At 36.5% G+C, this 26859-nt stretch overlaps 1 protein-coding gene across 9 annotated transcripts in view; it reads left to right on the top strand.

Annotated features, from left to right (window-relative positions):
- Positions 1–26859, top strand: part of COBLL1 (cordon-bleu WH2 repeat protein like 1) — a 171702-nt gene that overhangs the window by 62906 nt on the left and 81937 nt on the right. Inside the window, exon 1 of one of the 9 annotated variants that reach the window (XM_032355782.1) lies at positions 13162–13565. The exons of the other annotated variants lie outside the window; for them this stretch is intronic. Within the exon in view, the coding sequence (XP_032211673.1) occupies positions 13555–13565 (11 nt within the window). The 5' untranslated portion in view covers positions 13162–13554. Of the gene's footprint in view, positions 1–13161; positions 13566–26859 lie in introns of those variants that run through there. 9 annotated transcript variants of the gene reach the window in all.

Here is a 26859-nt window from a genome sequence, read left to right as displayed (position 1 = left end):
TTGCTATCACATACAGATAACCTTAAAGATTGTACCAAAAATGGTTAGAATTAATAAACAGTAATTGCAGGATACAAAATTAATATATAGAAATCTGTTGAGTTTCTATATACTTATAATGAACTAGCTTAAAGAAAAATTAAGAAAACAATCCCATTTATAATTACATTAAAAAATAATAAAGTATCTAGTTATAAATTTAACCAAGGAGCTGAAAGACTTGTTTACTCAGAAAACTATAAGACATTGATGAAAATAATTGAAGACACAAATAAATGGAAAGATATATTGTGCTCATGGGTTAGAATAATTTTTTCTGTTAAAATACCCATACCATGGGTACCTGGGTGGCTCAGTGGGTTAAGCCTCTGCCTTCAGCTCAGGTCATGGTCTCAGGGTCCTGGGATCGAGGCCTGCATGGAGCTCTCTGCTCAGCAGGAAGCCTGCTTTCCCCTGTTTCTCTGCCTGCCCTTCTACCTGTTCGTGATCTTTCTCTCTCTCTCTGTGTCAAATAAATAAATAAAATATTAAAAAAAAAAAGATAAAATGCCCCTACCTTGCAAAACAATCTACAGATTCAGTGGAATCCTCATAAAAATATCAACTGTTTTTCACAGAACTATAACAAGTAATCCTAAAATTTGTATAGGGCTGCAAAATGTCTCTAATAGCCAAAGTAATCTTGAGAAAGAAGAACAAAGCTGCAGTTATCATGCTCCCTGATTTCACGTCGTTCTACAAAGCTATTGTAATTAAAAAGTATGGTCCTGGGAGAAAAAAAACATAGATCAATGGAGTAGAATTAGAGCACCCAGAAATAATTCACACATATATTGTTAATTAATCTATGACAAAGGCAGGAATATACAATGGGGAAACAAAACAGCTATATGCAAAAAAAAAGAAAGAAAGAAAGAAAGAAACTGGATCACTATTTTATAACATATGCAAAAATTAATCCAAAATGGACTAAGAACTTGGATGTATGAAACTGAAACCATAAAGTTCCTAAAAGAAAACACAGGCAGTAAGCTCCTTAACATTGACCTTAGTGATGGATGAGACCCTACTTTGTTTTACATGGCCACATTTCCTGACTTTCATTACCCCCAGCCCTCATTAAAATAGTACCTTTGGTTCTTTCTGGGGTGATGAAAATGTTCTAAAATTGATTATGTTGATAGTTGAATATACTAAAAAAAACTGTATTTATACTTCAGATGGGTCAATTTTACCTTATGTGAATTATATCACAATAAAGCTGTTATATTTTTAACATCTTAGAAGAATATCACCTTTGGCCTTTCTGCTCATGTGTCCTGTGAAATATATTTTTTTTTTTTTAAATTTTGAGAAATTAGATACTATAGCAAGTGCAACGGGGGATGCTAGAGCTACTCTCTAGTTTTCAATTCCTAAATACCAGAAAATAGCAGCTATAACTCTGGGAGAGTGTTCTAAACAAGCTTCAGAGATAAGCTGCAGAGAATCAAGTGTTTACAATATAAACATACAAATTCGATATGCATTTTCCTGGGGATTTCTGAAGAGAGTTATCGTGTGGAGAGTACATTAGAAGGTAATAGTTCAAATTTTGCAGAGTGTGGAAAGAAAGTAATTTCTAGGCTAGTGTTCTGTCTTTTAGCATTTTTGCTTCAGATGCTTAAACCTGTCAAAAGTTTAACTGGTTTCTAGAGAGAAGTAGAGAGTTCTCCAAAGCACTTTTCCCTCATTGATGGAGGCTATATTATGTAGACCATTTTTTTTCTTGAGTTCCTTGTGTAGTCTCCATTTTTTTTTTTTAAGATTTTATGTATTTATTTGACAGAGAGAAATCACAAGTAGATGGAGAGGCAGGCAGAGAGAGAGAGAGGGAAGCAGGCTCCCCGCTGAGCAGAGAGCCCGATGCGGGACTCGATCCCAGGACCCTGAGATCATGACCCGAGCTGAAGGCAGCGGCCCAACCCACTGAACCACCCAGGCGCCCCTGTAGTCTCCATTTTTAAAAAAGTTTTTATATTTAGTAAGCAAATATAATACCAGTTATTGAAGGTTAAGGGAACAAATGGAAGGAGTCTCTTTGTGCATGTTTAGTTACAAAGAATATTTTATTTGATATTTCTATCTTGATATTTATATTTTTGTCTTCATCTGTTTCCTCTCAAAGCGTTTGAGTATGAGGCCAAAAAAAAACTGGTAAGCTTAAAAGAAAACACACATACACACAAACACACACACACACACACACACACACACACACACTCTCCAGCAGGCTGTTTTGGAAGTGTTCATAGTTATGTAATCAGCCCAGTATGTGTAAAACATCCATCAACTTAAGAATAAGAAAGTAAGTAATAATCTTAGCAGAGAATTATCCATTTGTACTTAGTGATTACTCATTTTTGAAAATGTCCTATAAAAGGGGTAATTGCAGAGGGAATATCTGCAATTACAATCTAGATTTTGATATGAGAGGTAGGCTTGCTGATTATAGGTTTTCAGGTAGATATTTAAGTAGTAATTAAATTAATCTTATATTTTCACCTGTTCTCAAATGTGAATAGAAATAATACAAGGCTAAAAATAGAGTTTAGAGAATTAGTGGGTTAGCCACCACCACTAATGGATCGGCCACAAGATACGTAGCTGTTATCTTCTGAGCCTGTGCTGTGACAGACACGGCCTCAACTTCCCATCTCCCTTTACTTCGTCACATTATTCTGGTTCTTAATAAGATTGCATTTCCTTTGGAAGATAATTATTCTCCTGGCATAGAGATAATATTAATATTGGTTTTTCCTAATGCCCTCTTTTTTGCTGCATATTATCCTGTATGCTTGGAAGCGAGGGCACAATCCATCAAGAATCTCACTGCCTTGGAGATTCATACCATCGGCCAAATACTCTCGACCACATTCATAGCTGCCCATCTCCTACAGTTTTTTCCTCTGTCCCCTCTAACCTGTCATCATGATCTTTTATTAAGATAGGGTATTTGACTCATCTGCCACCTGTCTTGATGTTTTTGTTTTTAATTAGAACTCCTGTACTCCTATAAACCATCTCTCTTGTTACTAACTGGAATGAGCATATCCCTGATACGACAAATTCAGAAACTCAACTCTACAAATTCTTATTCTCTTTTCTTTCCTATTTCACCTATTCTGCTTTTTATATTTCTTTAACATATTTTATTTTTCTGGTCATCTGGCTTCTCATGCATTCGTTTCTCTCTTCTGTCTAAATTCTAGCGTCAGTCATTTTAAATTTCTTCAATTAACTGGCTCGGTTTCAAGCTTTCTCTTTTCCCTAGATAGACTTCTGTTCAGCATGCCACCAACCATAAAACCAATCAGCCTAAATTGTAGTTGCTCCCGTTTCAGTTCTCCAGCTGATGGGTGCTACTGGAGGAAAAAGTGGGCCCAGATAACCCGGTGGTAGAGTGTTTGCATATATCTTTTGTCATTTTCATAACTTCCGTGAAAGCTATCATTATCACCTTTTTCTAGATTAAAAGAAGGGAGGAGAAGGGAGAGGAGGAAGAAGAGGAAAGTTGGGTGTGAACGCAGGCCTTCTGATGCACGACAGCACAAAGGATCAGCAGTTCTAGATGTCATATCACACATCAGTCTTTCTTCATGAGGTCTCTTACTCTGATTGTCAGACGCCTGAGCTGCACTCTGGAGCAGCTTGACGTCTGTCTCCATAGCTATGCCCATGGCTAGAGTAATGCCACCCTCTATTCGATTTGGTCGTGAGTTATTGTCAATCTCAGTAGTAAGGTTGTGAGATTTTGCTATTTGTTTTAGAGTAATTAGGGCCCACTTACATGGCTAGTTAATGGGAATCAATCCCAGCGAGTTACCAGGACTGCTAGACTGTGCAAGAAGTATGAAATTGATGCTGGGGAAGCCACTGATAAGCGTTTATTATGGTGGCTGATACTTTTATCCGATATAAAAAACATTTTCAAATGCTGATAGTTTATTTCCAGTTTGCTTACGGAAATTTAGAAGACTAAATCATAAAAGAAGACAGTCTGAAGTCAATGAAATAATTTTATAGGGTTTACTTTCTGGGGACAAGTAGGAAAGGTATTATTATTTTAGTAATTCCAATTTGGGGTTTTATGAGCTATATAAGTTGGAGGATAAAGAATGCAAAATAATTGAGATTATAGTTGAAAGTGTAACTCAGGTGATTAACCAAGTAGTATATGGTGGATGGCAAGTAAATGAAGCTAGGGTATTTACTTGAGGAGTAGGTACAGGATTTGAAAGGTGTAAGAAGTTATAATCAGAATAGGATATTAAAGTTTGACATATATGATGTGGTAAAATTTCAACTAATTACAAGGCCCTGTGGTGGTGGAGTGCAAGTGTGAAGAAGTCCGAGAACTTAGGGTGTTGATAGACCATCAATGTGAGCTCTGAAATTTTAAGTAAGAGCAAAAGGAAGGGTAAGTTTACTATGAGCCAGACGTCAAGTTCCTCAGTGTTTGTAGAAGGTGACCTGGCGTTAAGTGATTAGCATGGATAAAGTGGCAATATACCTAGATGGCCATACCTTTGGAGGAAGAAGAGTGTTGCTATTGAGCTAGAGTAACACATTCCTGTGGAAGGTGCAGAAGGGATTTAGGAAGATGCTGACTCCGCTCTCTTTTCCTGATCTGCCATTTGAGGTCTGTGTTGGAGATGGCATAACTGAGGAAAAGGCAGTCTACGTAAGCTTCTTGGGAATCAGAAAGCAATTCTAGAATTCCTGTTAAGAGGGCTATGGGTGGGGATTGGTGAGAAAGAACCTGGAAAAGTGACATTAAGCCACTTGGTGACAGGTATTAGGGATCTGAGGCTGAGAGGTATGGATTTACAAAATAGACCATTGAGGCTCCTTGTGGAGTGATTTAAGACATTTTTTATTGTCTGTTAGTGTTATCACCGGCTATTTGAGCCACTCCTGCTAGTCTACCTGTAAACTGAGCTACTTGCTCTTTTCTGAGTCCCACTTATGCCTGCCTCTGCTCACATAAGCAGTTTTCCAAATGTCCCTTCCACTCTGTCTCAACGACTGTAATCAACCTCCTGTAAAACCATGTCCGCCCTCACCTCCTCTGAAATGTTTTCTTCATACTTCTACCCAGATATATATTCTGTTGTTTTTTTTTTAAAGATTTTATTTATTCATTTGACAGACAGAGATCACAAGTAGGCAGAGAGGCAGGCAGAGAGAGAGGAAGGGAAGTGGGCTCCTGGCTGAGCAGAGAGCCTGATGCGGGGCTCGATCCCAGGACCTTGAGATTGTAACCTGAGCCAAAGGCAGAGGCTTTAACCCATGAGCCACCCAGGTGCCCCATATATTCTGCTTTATTTGTCATGACTCTTGAGATGCTTTGTGTGTATTTATTGCAGGACTGCATATTTTAGTTCATTTCTTGTACTACCTAGCCTGAGTCCTTTCCCTTTGTGCATGTAAAATACCTTGCTGAACATGGCAGTCAAAAAGGACTCCCAAGCGTAGAAGAAGCCCTCCAGGTTCCTAGAGTTTTAATCCATGTGTTGGAATATTACCAATTCATTTCTCCATGTAGTATGGCCAACTTTGTTAACAAAAATTATTTGTATACTTAGAAAAACTCTCAATTGAACCTAAGACATATATTCATCTGAAAAGCTAGACTTATTTTTTTAATGTCACTGCTTCATTTCAGTCTCTATCTTCAGCTGCCTGTTATATACCTGTCTGGTGAAAAAAAAAAAAAAAAAACAACAACCCTTTCTTGGGGGTGGGGTGGGGATTTTCTCTAGCTATTTATTAATCAAAGAAGACTTCAGCTGTAATTCATGTATCAGCTTCCTATTTTCTTCCTGGAGAATAAGCCACAGATTTCCCCCTCCCCCCCATCTTGGGCTCAAAGAATGCTGAAAGCCCCTAGCAAATAGAAAACATAGTTAAAGGATGACTGGAATATCTGTACAAGGTTTATTTTTGCTACCATAGCAACTACCAGCAGTTACATTGTCTCTCACTTTTAGAGCTCCTAGCTCACATGAAAAATGTTAACTGGTGTGACTTTCGGTATTGACCCCTGCTGGAAATTGAGGCTCTGTCCCCTGTTAATCATGAGGAGCTTTGTCTTTAAAAACAACAAAACAAACAAAAACCAAACCAAACAACAAAAGCCCCAACTCTTTAAATCTTTGACTACTTCAGTTTTTCGCGGGATCCTCTAGAAATAGTCTCATGTATATCTGACTACTTTTCCTTAGATATCAATTTAGTCTTTATATTCATTATTAAAAAAATAACTTATTGACTCTTCTCGTACTGATAGAATAAAAAAAAATAAAAATGACTAATTTTTTGCCTTAAATGATCTGTAACATAGGATGGGAAATAGATGATGTGTAATAAGTGTAATAAGTCCTTTTCTAAGTGTTCCCTGAATATAAGACAGGAAACTAGGGTGCTCAATGGGAGGAAGAGGGAGAGAAATAGGGGTGTCTTCTCAGAGGAATTAACATTAGAACTGGCCTTTTTTGGAGAACCAGTGTTTTGGACAACAGATATGCACATATCACCAAGGGTTTCACAGAAGGAGCTGTGTAAAATATGTGTATTGAGAACTGTGTATATGCTTTAGCAATGTGTAGGGAACTTGTGGGACTGAAGAACTATCTGTGAATTCTTTAAAGAAAGGAACTAAAATTTAATTAGAGATTCAAAATACAGAGACAAAAATAGATCAGTAAGACAATCTAGGGTTATATGCATAGTGTTTGAGTAGCTTCCATGTGCAGTGCCTATGGTGATAGTGCTCCCTTCTTCAAGATCTTATTTGCGAATATAAAACATGCATAAATGAAAACTTGGCATTTTAGTCAGTCTATAAAATTAATATGAATGAAGTTAAGAGTTAAGTGCTGTGTATGCTGTGAAATGAGAGAGAACACCAGGAACTGAGGAGAGAAAGGAAGCCATAGAAGGTTAGGGTGGCCCACTTGGACCTGCTGCTTCTCTTGCCTAGATCTTAGGCTTGCCCTGGATCTTAGTTTTGCTGCTGCCACCCCCTCTTCCGGCTGCCTCAGCACCTGTGGAGTGTGTGACAACATCCACTCCCATGATTGGTGTCCCCCTCCCCGCACCACCCCCCCCCCCCGTTCTATTTATTTGAGAGAGAACGCACAAGGTGGGGGTGAGGTGGGGGGGGAAGGGAGGGGCAGAGGGAGAGGGAGAAGCAGGTCCTCACTGAGCAGGGAATCTGACATGGGGCTTGATCCCACACCCTGGGATCATGATGTGAGCCAAAGACAGACGCTGAACCTACTGAGCCATCCAGGCACCCCTGGTATTTGACGGTTTTAACTTTGTATCTCTCGAATTAAAATGCTGATCTAAATCTTGGGTGTGTTTGGAATGTCTGGGAAGGAAGAAGAGATTTTAGTGTCTGGATTTTTAGTATCTGGATCTACGCAGGCAGCCAGAACACGTGCTCCTGACACTGCTGCTGAAGGCCACAGTCCACAACCCAAGAGGCGTTTGTCCTGTCTCTCTGAAAGACCTGTGGCATGTTGACACACGTTGGATTATTGTGTGGCAGTCCCCACACACGGTCATCGTAATCATGTGCTGAAGGCTTAATCTTCCCTTTGCATAATTTAAGAAAAAAATCTTGAAAAGCTAGACAATCTACTGAATTATTGATAACATTTAAACATAACCATACTAATACTGAGAAATTATTCATACTTTTGGGGTGCCTGGGTGTCTCAGTCAGTTGAGCATCTGCCTTTGGCTCAGGTCATGATTCCAGGGTCCTGGGATGGAGCCCCACATCAGGCTCCCTGCTCAGCTTCTCACTCTCCCTATGCTTCTCCCCCCACACATGTTCTCTCTCTCTCAAATAAATAAGTAAAATCTTAAAAAAAAAGGAGTATTCCTACTTCTGTAATCTATGGAAATCTTAAATTATAAAACATAAAAGGCAATACAAAGTAACAAGGGAATTAGAAGTATTGTTAAAATGAAAAATTATAAGGATAAAAATTCCTTTTTTTCTACTGGATAGTTTCTCTGAGGTTAAAGAGAAAACACTATTAAGAAAATAATGCATGGCTTTGTTCAGTTTAAAAAATATACACACTGATAATGTCAATTATTTAGGAAATGATTTTTACATTTTTTCTGAAAAAGCAACAGTGGGATTTGAATACCTTCTTATGGTCTTGATGTCTGTTGAAAATAAGTCAGTTTTATTGTTTTTCTCTCTGGGCATGTAGTTACTTCATGCTTTTTTTTTTTTTAAATATTTTGAGTACAGAGCACCTATAGATAAGTCATTTCATAGTTCAAGCTTTTAAAATAAAATCAGGGTGGAAAATTTAATTTGGAACACATTTGAAATTAAATTAGACTCTAAGTTTAATGGATAGAGTATAGGTTCTAGATTCAAATACTGCCTCCTAGGTACCTCATTAACTCTAAATTGTTCCTATTCTTAGGTATCTCAGCAGAATGCCTGCTTGGCTTATTATGAGAAAGGATGAAGGAATTCTTGAGAAGCACTTTACAAAAAGCCTGGTCTGCAGAAAGTGCACAGTATGTGGGCTCATGATGATGCCAAAGCATTCTTTTATCTAAAAATTAAAATGTTAGGGGCTTCTAGTTGCTCAATAGGTTAAGTATCCAACTCTTGATTTCACCTCAGGTCATAATCTCAGGGTTATGAGATCAAGCCCATGTTCAGCTCATGAGTTAAGTGTGGAGTCTGCTTAAGATTCTCTGTCTCTTGCTCTGCCCCTACCCACTCTGCAAAACGTTAGCTCAATACAGCTACAGTTTGTTGATAATAATTTTATTTTTAGTGACTTTTTACAGAACTGTTCCAACCTTATCCATTAGTATTGATGTACTTTTTTTTGGGACATAGACCATTATTGTGCTTTTCTTTTCTTTTTTCCTGTGGATATAGGGCACCTAAAAAATAAAAGCCTTTCTGATTTAAATAAAAAAAAGTTTAATCACTGCAAAGAAGATAAATGTCTGTTTTTCTCTATGTGTTATTCATTATGATCTACATGTAAGGTGCTGAATCTTATTTTTGTGCTTTTGATTTTAAAGTAGTGAAAGTTACTTTCACAATTAAAATGCAACATTATGAAATTCAGAATATTATGGAAGGAAACAGATTGCTCACTGCTGGTAGAATTCTGAAGGGGGCATGTATCTATTTAAAATTCTCCCAAGACGAAGGAAACGCCCAGAGGAAAATATGCACATCACAGGCAAGGTATTCTTAAAGGGTGTCTATTCTGGAGCTTGACTAAGTGGAAGAGCAAATTATTGACTGAGAATCATATTTACTTCTTGCCCAGAGACCTCACAAGGCGACAGCCTGTCTTCATGAAAACATAGCTTCTCCACTGTGTCTGTTGCTTACTCTGCCGTTTGGATTTCCACTTCACCCGGCAGAGACATGGGCAGGGCCGCCCAGGGCAAACATCATTTGGCTTCTAAATAAGGCACTAAGATGGAAATACACAGAAGTAGAGTGGTTCCTGAATGAATAGGAGAACTGAAGCTTCTGTCCATACTAGGCAGTGATCGTAATACCTGTGTCTTTGTAGAGCTTGTAACCCAATATCCTAGGAACCAAGGAAAATAATCATATTTAGCTTTAGAATTAATGTTGAATTATTAATTATTTTCCAAGAGGAAGCCACACTAAGAAAGTTGATCTAGAAAAAGCCCTCATAACAAATCTTAAAAATTTTCCATGTGATTCACCCAGAGGCCTTTAAAAAAAAAAAAAAGTATGCATCTGTGTTTATGTTTGTATCTTTAAGTGTAAATTGACTAATAAATTATAGATTTACATTTTTTAAACTGATATACTTTTTTTATAAAAGGGATAGCGTAGAATTAATTTCACTGTCAAAAATGTTTATTGCAAAGGCCTGCTTATGTTCTCTTTTGGGACATTAGAATACTCAGTAAGTTTTAGCTATTTCTATGCTGCAGACTGTTGTGCTGAGAACTTTCTTTATAGTAGCATATTAAACTCCTGAGTAGGTGTTATTACCCCATTTTACAGATGAGGATCTAAGATAGAGTGAGGATAAGTCACTTGCTCTATACTTGACCTAGGAATCAGCCCAGGTAGTCAGCACTATCTTGCTAGACTGCTTCCGCCTTTAAGCAAAAGTAGCTCTTTGCTGGAATTATAGGATAGTGGGGTGATGTTGCAACTACTTATCTGAACTACAGAATAAGAATAATTGTATTTCTACCTTTTAGTTAAAATATAAGAAGTGCATGAAGCAAACCGTTGTCAATAGGTCAAAGTGCAGCTTGAAGAACCTTCCCACAGATGGGGGCCTAACCCATATTTCCTTATTAACATTACTCTTCTTTTAATTTCACGTCTATACTAATGGAGCTCTACCACCTTAGCTCTTCTTTCCTTCTAGACTGATTTATTGGAACGGGGGCTGGTGGGGGAATCCTAGTCCATGTGGTCTCTGCTGCAGGAGCTAAAGGGCGTTGTTGCTAGATTTGCTCCCAGGGACCCTCCTGTTCTGACAAGATAGTCCTGCCTGGGCCTGAGTGCCTGTGGGAAGCTGGGAGATATCCTGCCTCGGAAAGACTAGCGAGGTATCTTCTTCCCAGAATTTTGATTCTAGGGAGTGGAGGAGGGGTAGGGTGGAAGCCGGGTTTTGTGAGAACAGCCAGAAAAAATAAATAAAAGAAAAATAACAGTGATAAATGCTTTGAGGAGAATTAAAATAGGGTGATGTCATAGCAACTGGTTTGCTGCTTTAGACAATATCCATGAAAGTCTTTACAAGAAGTTAACATTTAAATTGATATGAGTGATGAGGAAAGAGGAAAGCACAGGGGGAAAAGAATTCTAGGTCTGGGGAACAGCAAAGGCAAAGCCCCTAAGGTTGGGAGGCTTATGAATAACAGACCTACAAGAAAGTCAGTGTTGCTAGCGTACAGAAGGCTTATGAAAGGAGTCTGAGACTGAGATAGGGCCAGTCTGGTTGGATTTTTTATGCACTGATGAAACTTTTGGGATTTACTCTTAAAACCATAGGAAGCCTTTGGAGGATTTACAACAGAGAATGAGTTGATTGAGTTTATATTTAAAACTGATCACTGTAGGGGTGCCCGGGTGGCTTAATTGTTAAGTGTCTGCCTTCAGCTGGCTCAGGTCATGATCCCAGGGTTCTGAGATGGAACCCTGCATTAGACTCCCTGCTCCTCAGGAAGCCTGCCTCTCCTTTTCCCACTCCCCCTGCTTGTGTTCCTGCTCTTGCTATCTCTCTGTCAAGTAAATAAATAAAATCTTAAAAAAAACATAAAAATAAAAACCATCCCTGTTGAAGATTGGATTGCAGCATGACAGCAGAGAGGCAGGGAGACTGTACTGGTGGTGTATGTGGAAGGGATAGGTTGACCCGAAGTTGTAATGGAGATTGAGTATATGGATTCAGCATTGATTTTAGACTACATTTGAACAGTGAAGGAAAGAGAATCAAAGTTAACCCTCAGATTTTTGGCTTTCCTGTGGCTGTTTATTGAGATGAGAAGACTAAGGGAGGAGAAGTGAAGATTTTGTTTTTGGCATTGCCAAAATTGACATGTCTAATTAGATAGCCAAGAGATATAAAGAAAATGGCTTGGGGCACTTGAGTGGCTCAGTTGGTTAAGCTTCTGTCTTTGGTTTAAGTCATGATCTTGGAGTCCTGGGATTGAGCTCCAAGTTAGGCTCCCAGCTCAGCAGGGAGACTTCTGCTCCCTCTCCCTCTGCTCTTCCCCACCAATCATGGTCCATCGCTCTCTCTCTCAAATAAATAAAACTAAAAAGAGAAAAAAGAAGAAGAAGAAAGAAAGAAAATGGGCATTAATATCCCAGTGGGGTGACCATGTGATTGATTATGCCACGTGGGACACCTTGGAGAAGGAAGCAGGGGTGTGGTGGGATTTGGGTTTTACTAAAACTCAACTACTATACTAAAGCAAGGACAACAGAGGTAAATTGTGGCTCCCTTGGCAAACCAGAAGGTATGATATGTAGGAATCTAGTTCCAGGAAAGTATTTCAGGATTGGTAATATCAGATGTTTAGAGTAGTGCTAAGAAGTCAAGTGAGATAAGAACAGAGACAAGGTCTCTTCTTATCCAGAGCAACATAAAGGTATTTGGTGATATGAAACTGTAGGACAGTATCAGTAAGGTGAAGAGTGCCAGCCAAAGGGTGCTTGGGTGGCTCAGGGGGTTAAGCCTCTGCCTTCACCTCAGGTCATGATCTCAGAGTCCTGGGATCCAGTCCTGCATCAGGCTTTCTGCTCAGCACAGAGTCTGCCCGCCCCCCCACCCCCCACCTGACTGCCTCTCTGCCTGCTTGTGATCTCTCTGTGTCAAATAAATAAATTAAAAAAAAAAAAAAAAAGAGTGCCAGCCAAATGGGAGTGGACTGATGAGCCGATATGAGGTAAGGAAATAGACAAAAAAGTATAGACATCCTTTTAAAGAGGTTTTGTATTGGAGAGAGATGTAAGTGAAAAACAGAGCTCTTTTGGAGACTGTTGGTTCCCATCAACATTGGAAGGAAATCCCAGTGGAAGCTCTCGGTTTATTTGAGGCTATAGCTTGCATCAAAGGCAATATGCACAAGTAGAAAAAGAAATAATGCTTTTGTGAGTGAAAATAATGGGACACGTAATTTTGGACCGCAGTTTCTGTTGCTATTATTTGAATAATCTGTATTTGATTTTGAGCATCCTTAAAAACTCTGAATTGTTACAAAGATAACCTTTGATTTATAAAAGAAATATAAAATCTAACCTTTCAGTTGCTACTCCATTCACATCAGGGCCATAGTCTTCTGGTCTGGTAGGGGTAGAGCCATTTAACTCAACTATCAGCTTCCATTGGCTGTATTAGGGTTTTTATGACGGGAAATGGTGTTTGCCTTGAACAAATAGAAGTCTTAGGACTTCTGCAGGAAATGTGCCTGTTTCCTTTTCCTTTTTACAAAATCAGATACCTGAACTTTTCTCTGATTTTTTTAAAAATCTACCCAACTTTTTTCAAATTATCATCCTACAGATAATTTTAAGATTTTTCTTAAATATCCTACAGATGTATTTCTGATCACTAGCATCTATTGATTAAATTGTCTAGTGAGGTGTTGCTTAAAACTTTAAAAGTATCATGTATGTAGAGAATCTGCAAGAGTTTATAATTTTATAAAAACAGATAAAAACAGCGAATCTCTGGTTTTTAAGCTGCTAAATAAGAAGCAACTTTTTAAAACTTCTATATGAAACACATTTCCTTCAGAAAAAGCTGTGAAAATGTTACATGATCATTCCCGGAATGATTTTGAAAGACCAGTAAATTCCTTCTTTTGCATATTTGCCAGAGGTAAGAAGTGCCTGGCACTGACAACACATGATAAACAGAAGAGTCAGTAACAGAACAGGACAGTTGGTGTAGCATTCTCTACGAGTAAATAGCCAAAGGAACGGTACCATTTCATGGAGGTTTTATGAAAGAATTGTAAGTACCTATGATTTGTAAACTTATGATAACTTTAAAATTCCTCAGCCTCTGCTTTTAAAAATGGTCTAATGTTTTTCTTTGAGCTCTTATTACTTTTAAACATTTTAATATATCTAAGGACTCTGTCAGAATTTTTATAGAAAAAGCTGAAGAACTTAATGGTTTTAGGAATTGACATTTTAATTTATATCATTTATTCTCCTTGACACATTAGATGTATATGCGATGATGTAATTTTTGCTTTTTGGCGAAGAAGAAAAATTTAAATATAATACTTAATCCATTAAATTCTGTGTGTTCATATAATACTGTTGTTTATTATGTTTTATTGTCTAAATTTTATTTTTTAAAATTTTGTTTTATTTAAAATTTTATTTATTACTATTGTTTATTATGTATTATTATGTTTGATATACTTTCAGGCTTTAAGCTATGGTGATTTTCCTTTCAAATTATCATGAACATTTCAATAAATACTATGATAATTATACTTATCTAGAGCTTTAAATTTTACCAAGTACTAATCACTATCTCTTATAATACAAGAACCCTATAAAGTGTACTTTGAATATTTTCTTCATTCAGTGTCAGTAAATAAATAAATAAGTAATAGCAAATAAGTAAGCTGAGATTCAGTTTACGTTACTTAACAAGAAATTCAAACTATAATTAGCATTTTGAACCCCAGATTGGTATTCTTTTTTTTAATACTGTACTGGCACGGGTTCTTTCTATATTAACACCTGTTTAGGGAGTAAAAATAGCATAGCATTCAAATTTGCCTAAATTAAACAAACACAAAGAACCAATCCTTAATACATTACTCTTCGACCCTGAGTGTAATATTAATTCTTGCAGCATAATCCATGAATAAGAACGCTGTGAGTCGAAATTACGACTTGGCTGGTACTTGATTGTATGATTTTGCTTACTTAACTAACCAAAGAACACAACATGACTCAACACTTTGCTTATAAATAATACTGTATTTCCTTTGTAAAATGTGTGTGCCAAAACTTCATCCTCTTTTTAGAGACCCCACTAACCTCATCCTTTAAATAGATGCCTGGTGTTATGTAATCTTAGATGAATGTGAAGACAAGTCTTTTTGTGTATACTAAAATTTTGGGGTAGAATATCTGTGGTAATCAAAATGCTTCCTTTAAATGTACTCTGAATGGCTCCCACTGTCTGGGGAGTTAAAAGAAATAAGGTCAAGAAAGTGAACTAACATTGTCTTGTGGTACAAAGTATTTTTTCCCAGCTTTATTAAGATATAATTGGCATAAAACATTGTATAAGTTTAAGATGTACAGTGTGTTGTTTTGACACACTTATATATATACTGTGAAATGATTACCACCAGAACTTCAGCTTAGCTCACATCACATAATTACTTTTTAAAAAAATTAATTTATTTATTTGAGAGAGAGATTGAGAGACAGAATGGAGCAGAGGAGAGCGAGGGAGAATCCCAATCAGATTCTTCACTGAGTTTGGAGCCCGATTCTGGGCTCGATCCCATGACCCTGAGATCATGACCTGAGTTGAAACCAAGGGCTGGATGCTCAACTTCTCGTGCCACCCAGGTGCCCCCCCCCTTTTTTTATGGTTAAAATCTCTCTGAGCAACTTTCAAATATATAATACAGTATAAATAACTGTAATTATCTGCTGTACTTATAGCCCAGAAGTTATTTGTCTTATAATTGGAAGTTTATACCCTTTGTCTAGCAACTCCCCATTTCCCCTACCCCTTGGCCTTAGAAACCCCCATTCTAGTCTGTTTCTGAGTTCAGTACTTTTAGATTCCATGTATCCATGTATACTGATATGATACAGTATTTATCTTTCTCTGTGTGACTTATTTCACTTAGCATAAAACCCTGAAGGTTCATCCATGTTCTCATAAACAGCAGGATTTCTTTCCCTTTTTCATGGCTGAATAAGATTTCATTGCATTTATATGCCAAATTTGCTTTATTCATTCATCCATTGATGGGCAATTAAGTTGTTTCCATGTCCTGGCTATTATGAAATAGTGCTATAATGGACAGGGGAGTGAAATTATCTCTTTGAGATCCTCTTTTCATTTCATTTGGTCAGGTACTCAGATGTGGGATTTGTGGATGATATGGTGTTTCTATTTTTAATTTTTGAGGCAGCTCTATACTCTTTTCCATAGTGACTATACCAGTTTACCTTCGCACTAACAGTGTGCAAATGTATTTCTTATAGCTGCTCGGTATTTAAAGAAGCCTTCCCAAAGGTTATGAAATTACAAAAACCTTAGAGAATGGAGAAGTAACAATTGTTTGTACCTAGGCAAGATTCTAAGTGTTGAAATTATAAATGTACTTGCTATTATAAAAAGTATCTAAAACCTGGAAAATAGTAAGTTCACTAGAATCAGAGTGGTTAATTTTTTAAACAGGGGCTATGTTTCTGAATACTTTGTAGAAATCTGACTTGCCTAATTCAAATTTAGTTTTCCTATAGAAATAAATACATGAGATTTATGTTTTTCAGGGTTTTTTTTTAATTTTTAATTTTTTATAAACATATATTTTTATCCCCAGGGGTACAGGTCTGTGAATCGCCAGGTTTACACACTTCACAGCGCTCACCAAAGCACATACCCTCCCCAATGTCCATAACCCCACCCCCCTTCTCCCAACCCCCCTGCCCGCAATGTTTTTCAGTTTTAATCATGAAGAAACATTAAAGACTCACACACATAAAAATAACAGAAAATGCAATCTCACCATATTTTGTTTTAAAGATCAAAAAAATGCATCAAGTTATTATCTGTCTGGTTAATTGCTGTTCATCACACAGTGAGGATTATAAACTAAACAAATCCATTTATCCATGTAGGCCATGAGGTCAGATAGTTGAGACTATAAACAGGCAGATTTAATGATGTCATTAATAAGAGGAGAATCTATCTCTGTGGTGTCTTATTTACTCCCACTAAGCATATGTTCTTTAGAAAGCAAATTACTGAACAGATGGAATAGGGAATAAAACTAAGGTGAGTAACAGAATTATTTAACACAAACTCATTATACATTCAACATTAAGTGTATAATTATATTGCATTTTCATGTTCGGAATGATTATGCATCACTCTTTAAGGTTAAATTTGGGTGTTTTCTACATAAACGTGAAGTTATATAGTCATAACTCCAAGTGGAGTGTTTAGATGCCTTCTTAGTGCTGTTTAACTTTGTCAAAGGAAAGGGGATATTTATTCATACAAAGAAAAAATGCTGTGGTGAGTCCAAAAGCTGTATATATGGAGATACACAACTAGAAACTCATTCTTTCTAAACCCCAACTGTTTTTAACCTTTCCACAATGCTGTGCTTAGTACTGACTCCCTTTCTTTTAAACTTTAGCCTATTGTCAGTTATGTCATAGAACTCTCAAGTCGTCTGAATAATCCACTGGTGATTCTGTTTGTGGGGTAACTTGTTTGTTAAAAGTTTTGACTTTTTGTAACAATGTAGCTAAGTTCCCCCCCCCAAAGAGAAATGCTAGAAAACAATGTAAAACTGTTGTTTATTTTTTATTTTTTAAAAAGACTTATTTATTTATTATTTGACAGAGAGAGAGAGAGAGAGATCACAAGTAGGCAGAGAGGCAGGCAGAGGGGGGAGGGGGAAGTAGGCTTCCGGCAGAGCAGAGAGCCCCGTGGCTCTCAATACCAGGACCTTGAGATCATGACCTGAGCCAAAGGCAGAGGCTTAACCCACTGAGCCACCCAGGCAGCCCTAAAACTATTGTTTAAATAATTAAAAAATAATTTGAAGATTAATTGATGAGTGATTATATTTGGCTGGGGGTTTTGTTTGTTTTTTTAATTACTCATGTGCAATCACAGAATGATGATTTTCTGATTTTCATAGTTGGGAGAAAGGTTGGTCAAAGTTAGCTATCATTTCTTGAAGTGCAGACATAAAATATCTCATCAATTTCATGAAAATAAGCCACAGTCCACCAAAAAGAAATAAAAGATTAGTTTTGCTTTTGTGATAAAATGTAAGTAACATTCTTTATATTTTTTAATTTTTACTTTTTACTTTTGAACTTTTCCTTAAGGAGTAGAAAGAGATTAAGACACTAGAGTAAGAATAACATGTGAATGATGCTTATGAAATTTTCGGGACGAAGAATAGCATGTAATCTTTTTGTGAGAGCATTGCAATATATCCGATTGGTTTTTATTTTAAGATCAAAAAGTGAATGTCCGTTATTATTTTAGCTCCTTTATCTTGGCATTCATAATACAGGACACACCTATTATACCAGAATTCTTGTGCTAAAGTTGTTTTAATGGCTTTGATATTCTGAGGACTATTTTTGAACAGAATCTTTGCTAAGATTTTGTGCTGTACTGACCGCCAGTACTTGGCATGTTATATATGCCTTTGTTTCTAGATCCGCCTGTTTCCTCAGGGAAAGTTTGTATAAATGAATGAGGTTACTGTATGTTTCTTTGTCATTTCCTTCTGTTGTTACTTGGGAGGAAAAATTGCAATAGATTTTACAGTATTTCTACCCTAAATTAGCTACCTTTCTGTGAAGCTGAACTGTAGGGTAGTTAGGAGGGCTGGAAATAGTATTTCAGGTTGCTTAAATCAGGCAGATGACACATAATTTACTTTTCAGAATGTGGGTTATTTTCTTTGCTTGAAGAGACCAGCTGTAGTTTTATAGATCGTGATGACCATGAGTTAGTCTTTAGCATGCATGTCCATGGTTTTCTTCTGGTGAGCCAGGGCTTCTTTTAGATATTGTTCCATAGAAAATAATAATGAATTATCTTTATTGAATAGGTCATACAGTTTTTTTCCCCCTGTCATTCCAAATAGAATTTTAAGCCTCAGATTGTTGTTTTATCAGTCCCGGCCACACATAGTAGGAGATTCAGCAGCAGAATGGCAGGGGGAAAGGAAATGGGTGTGGAGATCAGCTACTCTGCAGTTGACTAACTGTGACTGAGGACAAATTATTTTCCTCTTAGGAATTCATTCCTTATGCTAGAACATACAGAAAACAGCAACTCTGCAAGGTGGTTGTAAGAGTTCACTATAACGCATACATAGTTTCCCACCTATTGTAGCTTCATGAGTTCACGACTGATGTTATTATGGGTGCTTCACCAGTGCTCATTGATTGATTAAACTGAAGACACCTAAAGAGAAAGGGAGAACAAGGTAACATTTGGGACTTCTCATGCATAATTGAGTAAAATAGTAAGCTATTAATTTTTTGAGTGCGGAAAATGCCATTTTTCCTTTTCTACCCAAAGTTAATGATGGTAGCTTATAAATGCTGTCATGTGGTAGTCTGTGTGGGGAAACTCATGTTGCTTTACCTCCTGGTTCAGAGTTCTTTCCTAAGTATCATTACCTTTTTTTTTTTTTTTTTTTTTTTTTAAAGATTTTATTTATTTCAGACAGAGAGCAAGAGAAGAGAGAGAGAGCGAGCGAGCGTAGGCGGTAGGGAGGGGCAGAGAGAGAAGCAGAGAGCCTGCATGGGGCTCAATCCTAGCACCCCGGGATCATGACCTGAGCCAAAGGCAGATGCTTAACCAATTGAGCCACTCAGAGGACCCCCCTAAGTATCATTACCTTTAACTTTATGCTTACTCTATCAAGTGAGCTCATTTTAATTAATCTATAATTTGACCTTTTTCACACAAAAGAACATAATATATATGGCTGATATTGAGGATATATATCAGGGTCTGATGGTGAAACTTTAATTTCATACCAAAGATATCAACTTGTCTTGTTTCAGCATGTTGTTAAGAAATTAGGATTTATTTATTTATTTATTTGTTTATTTTTGGACTGGGAAAATATTTGAGCACCTGACTTTGTATGTATCCGAAGACAACATTCATTTATTTAACAATATTTTAGGGGCGCTTGAGTGGCTCAGTCCATTAAGTGGCCACCTTCAGCTCAGGTCATGATCCCAGGGCCATGGAATCTAGCCTTGAGTTGGGCTCCTTGCTCAGCAGGGAGTCTACTTCTCCTGCTCCCTCTGCCTGCTGTTCTGCCTGCTTATGCTCTCTCTCACTCTCTCTCTCTCTCTCTCTCAAATAAATAAATAAAATATTTTAAAAACCCCCAAATTTTATTAACCATCTTCTTTGTGCCAAAAAATATTCTATCTCCTTCAGGATATAGCATTAATCTAGAGCATTTAAGTAGCTGGACTCAGCAAGCTTCCGGTCACTAATCAGGTTTCACTAATCTGAACTAATGACTAGTCAGAATTGTGAACATTTATAGTAAGCCCTTTGAACATTGTTGCTGTGAGAAAAGCATATAATATGTAAACAGGGACTTCCTTGCTTAATATGCCCTTTTGTGCTTGCAATAAAGAGACACCAAAAAATGAGATAGGATGGCAAACTCTTTCTTAGAGACCTTTTCTTTGTTGGTTTTCAATTTCATTGTGATTTTTCAGTTCTGATAATGCTTATGACATTTTGTTTCTAGTTTTTACTTTTTATTAAATTATTTACTTTGGATTTGAGAAAAGTTATGAAAGCAGTTAATAAAAATAGGGTAGTTCCAGATTATTCCTTCCCCATATTGAAGGGATTATATCTATAGAAGGATAAAAATGATGGTTTCTGGAGAGTTACATTTTATGTATTTATTTATTTTTATTTTTTAATTTTTTTTTACATGTTATATATTTGTATCTTAATACTGCTTGGAATACTATCCTATTGAAAGAATTATTAGTATAATTCCTGACCTGTGATATGATCCAGTGTTCTCATTTTTACTACCTTTCTTACAAGAGGAAGAGGTAGCTGATGTGTTTTTTGCTTAGCTTGCAAGTGTTTAGATGAACTATAAAAATGAATTTTGGGCCATGATTTCTTAAAGATTTCTCGGCGTATGGATCAAAGTTCTCTAGCAATCCTGTGTCTAGTAATACTGTAGAGACTCTTAAATTTCAGTGAGCTCTCTCACAGGGTCAAATAAGACTTCTACCTCCTTGGTAGAACATCCTGAAATGGCTGTGCTTGGCACAGAAGAACCCCTGGAGCCCTAGATTGTCTGCGTTACCTCTTACTATGTTTTACCAAAAATGTACTGTTGAATTTTATATGAATGAGACCATGAAAAGAATAAAATAAAATGATAAAAATCCTTGAAAAAATAAAATAAAATGATTAAAAAACCCCAAAAAATGTACTGTTGAATTTTATATGAATGAGACCATAAAAAGAATAAAATAAAAATGATAAAAATCCAAAAAAAAGATAAAAAATAAAATAAAATGATAAAAAAATTTACATTGCTTGCCCATGTCTTGAAATCTTCAGAGCTCACTTCAAAGACTTGGAAAGTAAGTCATTGCATGCTACTTACACAAGACCAACAGAGTGAAAATCCAATCAGTGTGTGCATTTGCAAAGATAAGCTTTCACTCTACTTCAGAGATCAATGAATGAGTTACATCTGTGTATTTTAAGTCCAAATAAAATGTTTAAGATTTACTTGAACTTTTGATTTCATATTTTAAGTGGTGGTTTAAATGAATTTCTGATTAGATGGGTTTTTTTATATTTGTGTTCCTTCTTGATCATTTTCCAAAATCATTATTCCGAAAATGTTTTCTTTGTCAATACCTGTATATGTATATTAAATATATATAATATTTATCAATACCTATTATATATATTAAACATAATATATATAATAACTATATATAATTAAAACTAGAGAAATCTTTCCCCAAAAGAATTCATTAAATATGTAGGAAAAATATAAAAATATTTCTACAGTTCTATGTCTGAGTTTAAAAGTACAATTTTGAATTGCACATTATTGGGTAAGCAGCACTTATGGGGGGAGTCCTAGATTTTCTGGGTTTAGGTAGTGAAATCAGTATGGAAATGCAATTATTCTGTGTTTTCATTATGCCAGCTACCTCTTTTTTTGTTAGATGTGTTAGCCTATGCATGGATTGCTGCTTTGTGTCTTGCTTTAAAACAAATTAGTTTAATTATATTTATTTTATATATATATATATATATATATATATATATATATATATAGTACATTTAGTTTTTATACTAACTCATTGATCTGTAGTTGAAAGAAGACTGTCTTACTGGAAAAGCAGTTCTTGAACTGTTTGAATCATAATAAAAGTGTTTCTTGGATAATCAATTTGTGTCTGAGGCGGTGTTTTATATAATCTATGTGGCTAATAATTCTTTAATATCTGCCGGTCTTTAATGAATATGTTATACTTTTAAATGCCAGGGATGTCAAGTAGTTGGGGAATCATGGCTTTAAATTATTTCCGTGTGCGTGGAGGGATCTGGGAGGAATTACATTGAGTACTAAGAACATGCTATATTAGTTTTGTTGTGAAGTCTTGACAAGAATAATATACCAAAAAGGGTTATATACAGAGACTTGCCTGCTGTTTATAGCAGCATAATTTACAGTAGCCAAAAAGCAGAAACAACTCAAATGCCCATCAATTCATGAACAGATAAATAAAATGTAGTATAGTCATATAATGGAATAATACTGGGTGATAAAAAGTAGTAAAATACGTTACAAGCTACAACATGGATAAACTTCAAAATTCTTGTGGTCCAATGGAAGAAGCTGGAGAAAAGCCAAAAGAAAAAAAGAGAAAATCATATTTTATGATTCCATTTATATGAACCATCCAAAAAGGCAAGTATATAGAGACAGGAAGTAGATTAGTGGCAGTCTAGGGCTAGGATACAGATATAAAAAGAAAATGATGATCTTCGCTTGTTTAAAGCACTTACTAAGAACATTAAAGTTGAAGAAACTTCACAAAGTTTTCAGCATAGCTCTTCATTTTGCATACAAAAAGAAGTGACCTTCATTTAGGAGATCAGTATATATTTGATCTATATATATTCTAAATATGCATTTTTGATTAGCTTTAGTAATTTCTTTTTTTCCCCTCAATTATTTCTAATTGTTTTGTTCATCTGTACCATAGGACATAAGATTTTGGGGGGAGGGGTTCTATATTAGTAATTCACAAACACAAAAGCAGAGTATTTTTTTTTTTTAAAGATTTTATTTATTTGACAGAGATCACAAGTAGGCAGAGAGGCAGGCAGAGAGAGAGGAGGAAGCAGGCTCCCCACTGAGCAGAGAGCCCGATGTGGGGCTTGGTCCCAGGACCCTGGGATCATGACCTGAGCCGAAGGCAGAGGCTTTAACCGCTGAGCCATCCAGGCGCCCCAAAAAGCGGAGTATTCATTCCACATCACCCAGCTTCAGAAATCACTTTTGATCTTGCTTTAGCTATCTCCTTTCCTGCCTCTGTTTTCTTCGCCTTTTATCTTCTGAAGAAAATTCCACCCATAGCCATTTTACTCATGAGTATTGTATTATATATGTATGAGGGATAGGGCTCTTGTTTTTAGACATACCTTCTGTGGTATTATTGTATATAGCAAAATTAAAATGTCATCTAATACCCCATTTTCTTTCGGATTTCTCTAGCAGTCAGTTTGTCCATGCTAGATTAAATTTCCCACATTCCTTTGGTGGTTATGGCATTTAAAATCTCCCATTCTATGTCAGTTCTTGCCCAATCCCATTTCCCCACATTTCCCCTCCACATTGTCAATGTGTAGGAGAAACTGAGCTGTAGGCTATCCACATCTAGATTTTGCTTATTATTATATTTGCTAATTACTATTATATTGAACTATTTGAGCATAAGTCAGAAAATGGCTTAATTTTTTTTTCATCCAAAACAATTTTTCCCCAGAGTTGAGAGCAATTGAGGTGGCATTTAAGAATTGGTAGTAACTCTTAAAGATCGAGATCAGCGGGCTTTCAGAAATGGTATTCCAAGACTTGACTTATTCTGTTTCATTGCTGCAGGTTTTTTTTGTTTTTGCTTTTTTTTTTTTTTTTTCCAAAACTAAATCATTGCTGCATTTCTTTTGGTAAAAAGATGGAAGGGGTGACATTGGGAAACTGAATCATTCCTGATTCAGTTGATCCCAGGACCCATTCCTCCCTCAGGTAAGCTGCTTAGGACAGAAACACCCAATGCAAATGCCGAAGTCATGGGTTTAGGGTATGAAATGTGCTGCTCTTACCAATCCCTGTGAATGGCGTTGAATGATGTCTTAACAGATTGGGTTTTAATTTTTATTATGTTGCATATAGAATAATGTCTGGGTTGGTCTTTTCTTTTCTTTTTTTTTCCCTAACAAAAGAAGCTTTTAAATCAAATGTCTTGATGCTTATTATGTGTTTGTGTATGATTTGCCAACAATGGTTTTTTTGTTTTGTTTTGTTTTTACATAGAAGCACAGGTAATGGACATTTAAAAATGTGGCCCTTGTTTCTTATTGTGGTTATGTTTTCCCTACATCCCTTTGTTTTAATAGCATGTATTTTTTTTCTTTTAATAGCATTTTCACTTCTGCATGGATATATCAGATTTTTGTTATGAATAATAGTATTTGTGCTTTTAAAATAGTTCAAGAATTAATTTCATTTGCATGCCTTACTGTGTCTGTAAGTGAGGGCCTCTTAGTTCAGTTAAGTAGTCTAATGAATGAGGGTCTGTGCAAGTACAACTAGTTTAGTAATTGGCTATTAAATAGAATAATACATATTGATGGGGATAGTCATTTTTCCAATACCTTTGCCTTTATTTTAGTCCAGTGGTTCTCAAACTGCAATATGCTGGATTACCAGTATGTATCACTGGGGCCCGATATACAGATCCTATTAAATAGGTACAGTGTGGATCCACTCAAGCAAATCAAATTGAAGCAAGTTCCGTAGGTGATTCTAATGCCTTTCAAAAGTTTGAAAATCAGTCTTAGAAAAATCTAGTTTTATTGTAACTTTTTGTTTTTAAATAGTTTGATTTTCCAGAAGTTGCAGAAATAATGCAGTTTCCTTATGACTTCTTCTAAGCTTCTCCCAATAATAATATCATACATAATTATAATACATTATTAAACCTAGGGAAGTGACACTGGTGCAATACTATCAAGTCAGGTACAGACCTTGTTTGGATTTCATCAACTTTTACATGCATTTTTTTTTTTTTTAAGATCTTATTTATTTATTTGACAGAGATCACAAGTAGGCAGAGAGGCAGGCAGAGAGAGAGAGGAGGAAGCATGCTCCCCGCTGAGCAGAAAGCCTGATGCAGGGCTTGATCCCAGGACCCAGGAATGATGACCTGAGGCAAAGGCAGAGGCTTAACCAGATGAGCCACCCAGGTGCCCTACATGCATTTTTATCATTATCATCTACTGTTTATTTCTTTTGATTTATAATTCTATGACATTTTACTACATGATGTAGATTTGTGTGACATTCCACAATCAGAATTCAGAACTGTTCTGTCACTGCACAGGAACCCCTTTGTATCAGCCCTTAACAGTCACACCCTGCCTCCAGCCCAGGCAGCTGGTGATCTGTATCCTATGACCTTAAGTTTGTCATGTTCGGACTCTTACATAAATAGAACCTTATAGTACATAACCCTGTGAGACTGTTGTTTGTTTTTTCCCACTCTACATGATGCCCTTGAGATCATCTGAGATGTTGAGTGTATCAAGGCTTTGTTGCTTTTTATTGTGGAGTTCATTATATGGGTGTCCACAGTTTGTTTTATTTATTCTCACACCAGAGCACATCTGGGTTGTTTCCAGTTTGGGGTTGTCACAAAGTCAGCTGCCATGAACACTGATGTGCAGGTTTTAGACGAACCTAAGTTTTCATTCTCTCTGCAGATACTAAGAGTAGATTGCAGGGTCATATGATGTGTGTGTTTGGCCTCATATTATACTCCCAATCTTTCCCAAAGTGCCTGTACCATTCTGAGTTCTACAAGTCACATGTGAGAGATCCAGTTTCTGCCCACTCTTGACTGCACTTAATGTTGTCAGTAGTTTTCAATTTATGTGTGTTGTGGTATCTCATCATAGTGTCCATTTGCATTTCCCTGATGGAGAATAATGTTAAACATCTTTTCATGTGCCTATTTGCCATTCATATCCTCTTTGGTAGTGTTCAGAACTTTTGCCCATTTTATAATTGGGTTGTTTTCTTTCTGTTGAGTTTAATTTTATTTTTTTTTTTTTTTAAGATTTTTTAAATTTATTTGACAGAGAGAGAGAGATCACAAGCAGGCAGAGAGGCAGGCCAAGAGAGAGGAAGGGAAACAGGCTTCCTGCTGAGCAGAGAGACCAATGCGAGGCTCGATTCTAGCATTCCGGGATCATGACCCAAGGCAAAGGCAAAGGCTTTAACCCACTGAGTCACCCAGGCACCCCTATTTTTTAGTTTTTTAATTTTAAAGATTTTATTTAATTATTTGATAGGGAGTGTGCATGCACGAGAGTACACATGGGAAGCATCAGGCAGAGAGAGAGGGAGAAGGAGGCTTCCCACTGAACAAGGAGCCTGATGCAGGGATCGATCTCAGCATTCTGGGATCATGACCTGAGCTGAAGGCAGACCCTTAACCGGCTGAGCCACCCAGGCGCCCCTCTTCCTGTTGAGTTCTCTATATTTTCTGGATAGAAGTCACTTGGGCATATAACTTGCAGATGTTTCTCCCATTCTGCCTTTTCATCCTTCTAACAAGGTCTTCGACAGAGCAAAATTTAATTTTTAATAAAGTCCAGTTTATCAATATTTACAAAAAAACTTTTATGGGTTGTGTCGTTGGTGTCATGTCTAAGAACCTTTTGTCTAAGTGTTGGTCCCAAGTATTTTCTCTGGTTTTTCTCTTGTATTTTATCTTGTCATTTTCTCTTGTATTTTAAACACTTTGTAAGTTTATATTTTATATTTAGATCAGCATTAGGCCAATTTTTTTATAAGGTGCTACTTTAGATTTTAGTATTTCCAAAGTCTTAGATACTATTTCCAAGTAGTTTTTCCAGCCAGTATTTGATAAAACCTCTAGCTGGGAAAATTCCTTCCAAGGACTTTTCCTTGTCAAGTTAAGGTTTTGTTTGAATGTGGTTTACTCTAACACACCACTCCCCAACAAAGATTTAAAACTTCAACAGAGACTGACTGCTGTTTAATATTTACCAAAGTACATGCATACATACCTTGTTCTATTGTGCTTTGCTTTATTGTGCTTAACAGATACTGCCTTTTTTTTTTCTTTTTAAACAAATTGTAGGTTTGTGGCAACCTTGTATTGACCAAGTCATTGCCATCATTTTTCTAACAGCAATTGCTCATTTTGTGTCTGTGTCA

Source organism: Mustela erminea, chromosome 8 (genome assembly GCF_009829155.1).
Source record: "Mustela erminea isolate mMusErm1 chromosome 8, mMusErm1.Pri, whole genome shotgun sequence".
NCBI classification, from domain to species: Eukaryota; Metazoa; Chordata; class Mammalia; order Carnivora; family Mustelidae; genus Mustela; species Mustela erminea.
This window is presented reverse-complemented; position numbering and strand designations above follow the sequence as displayed.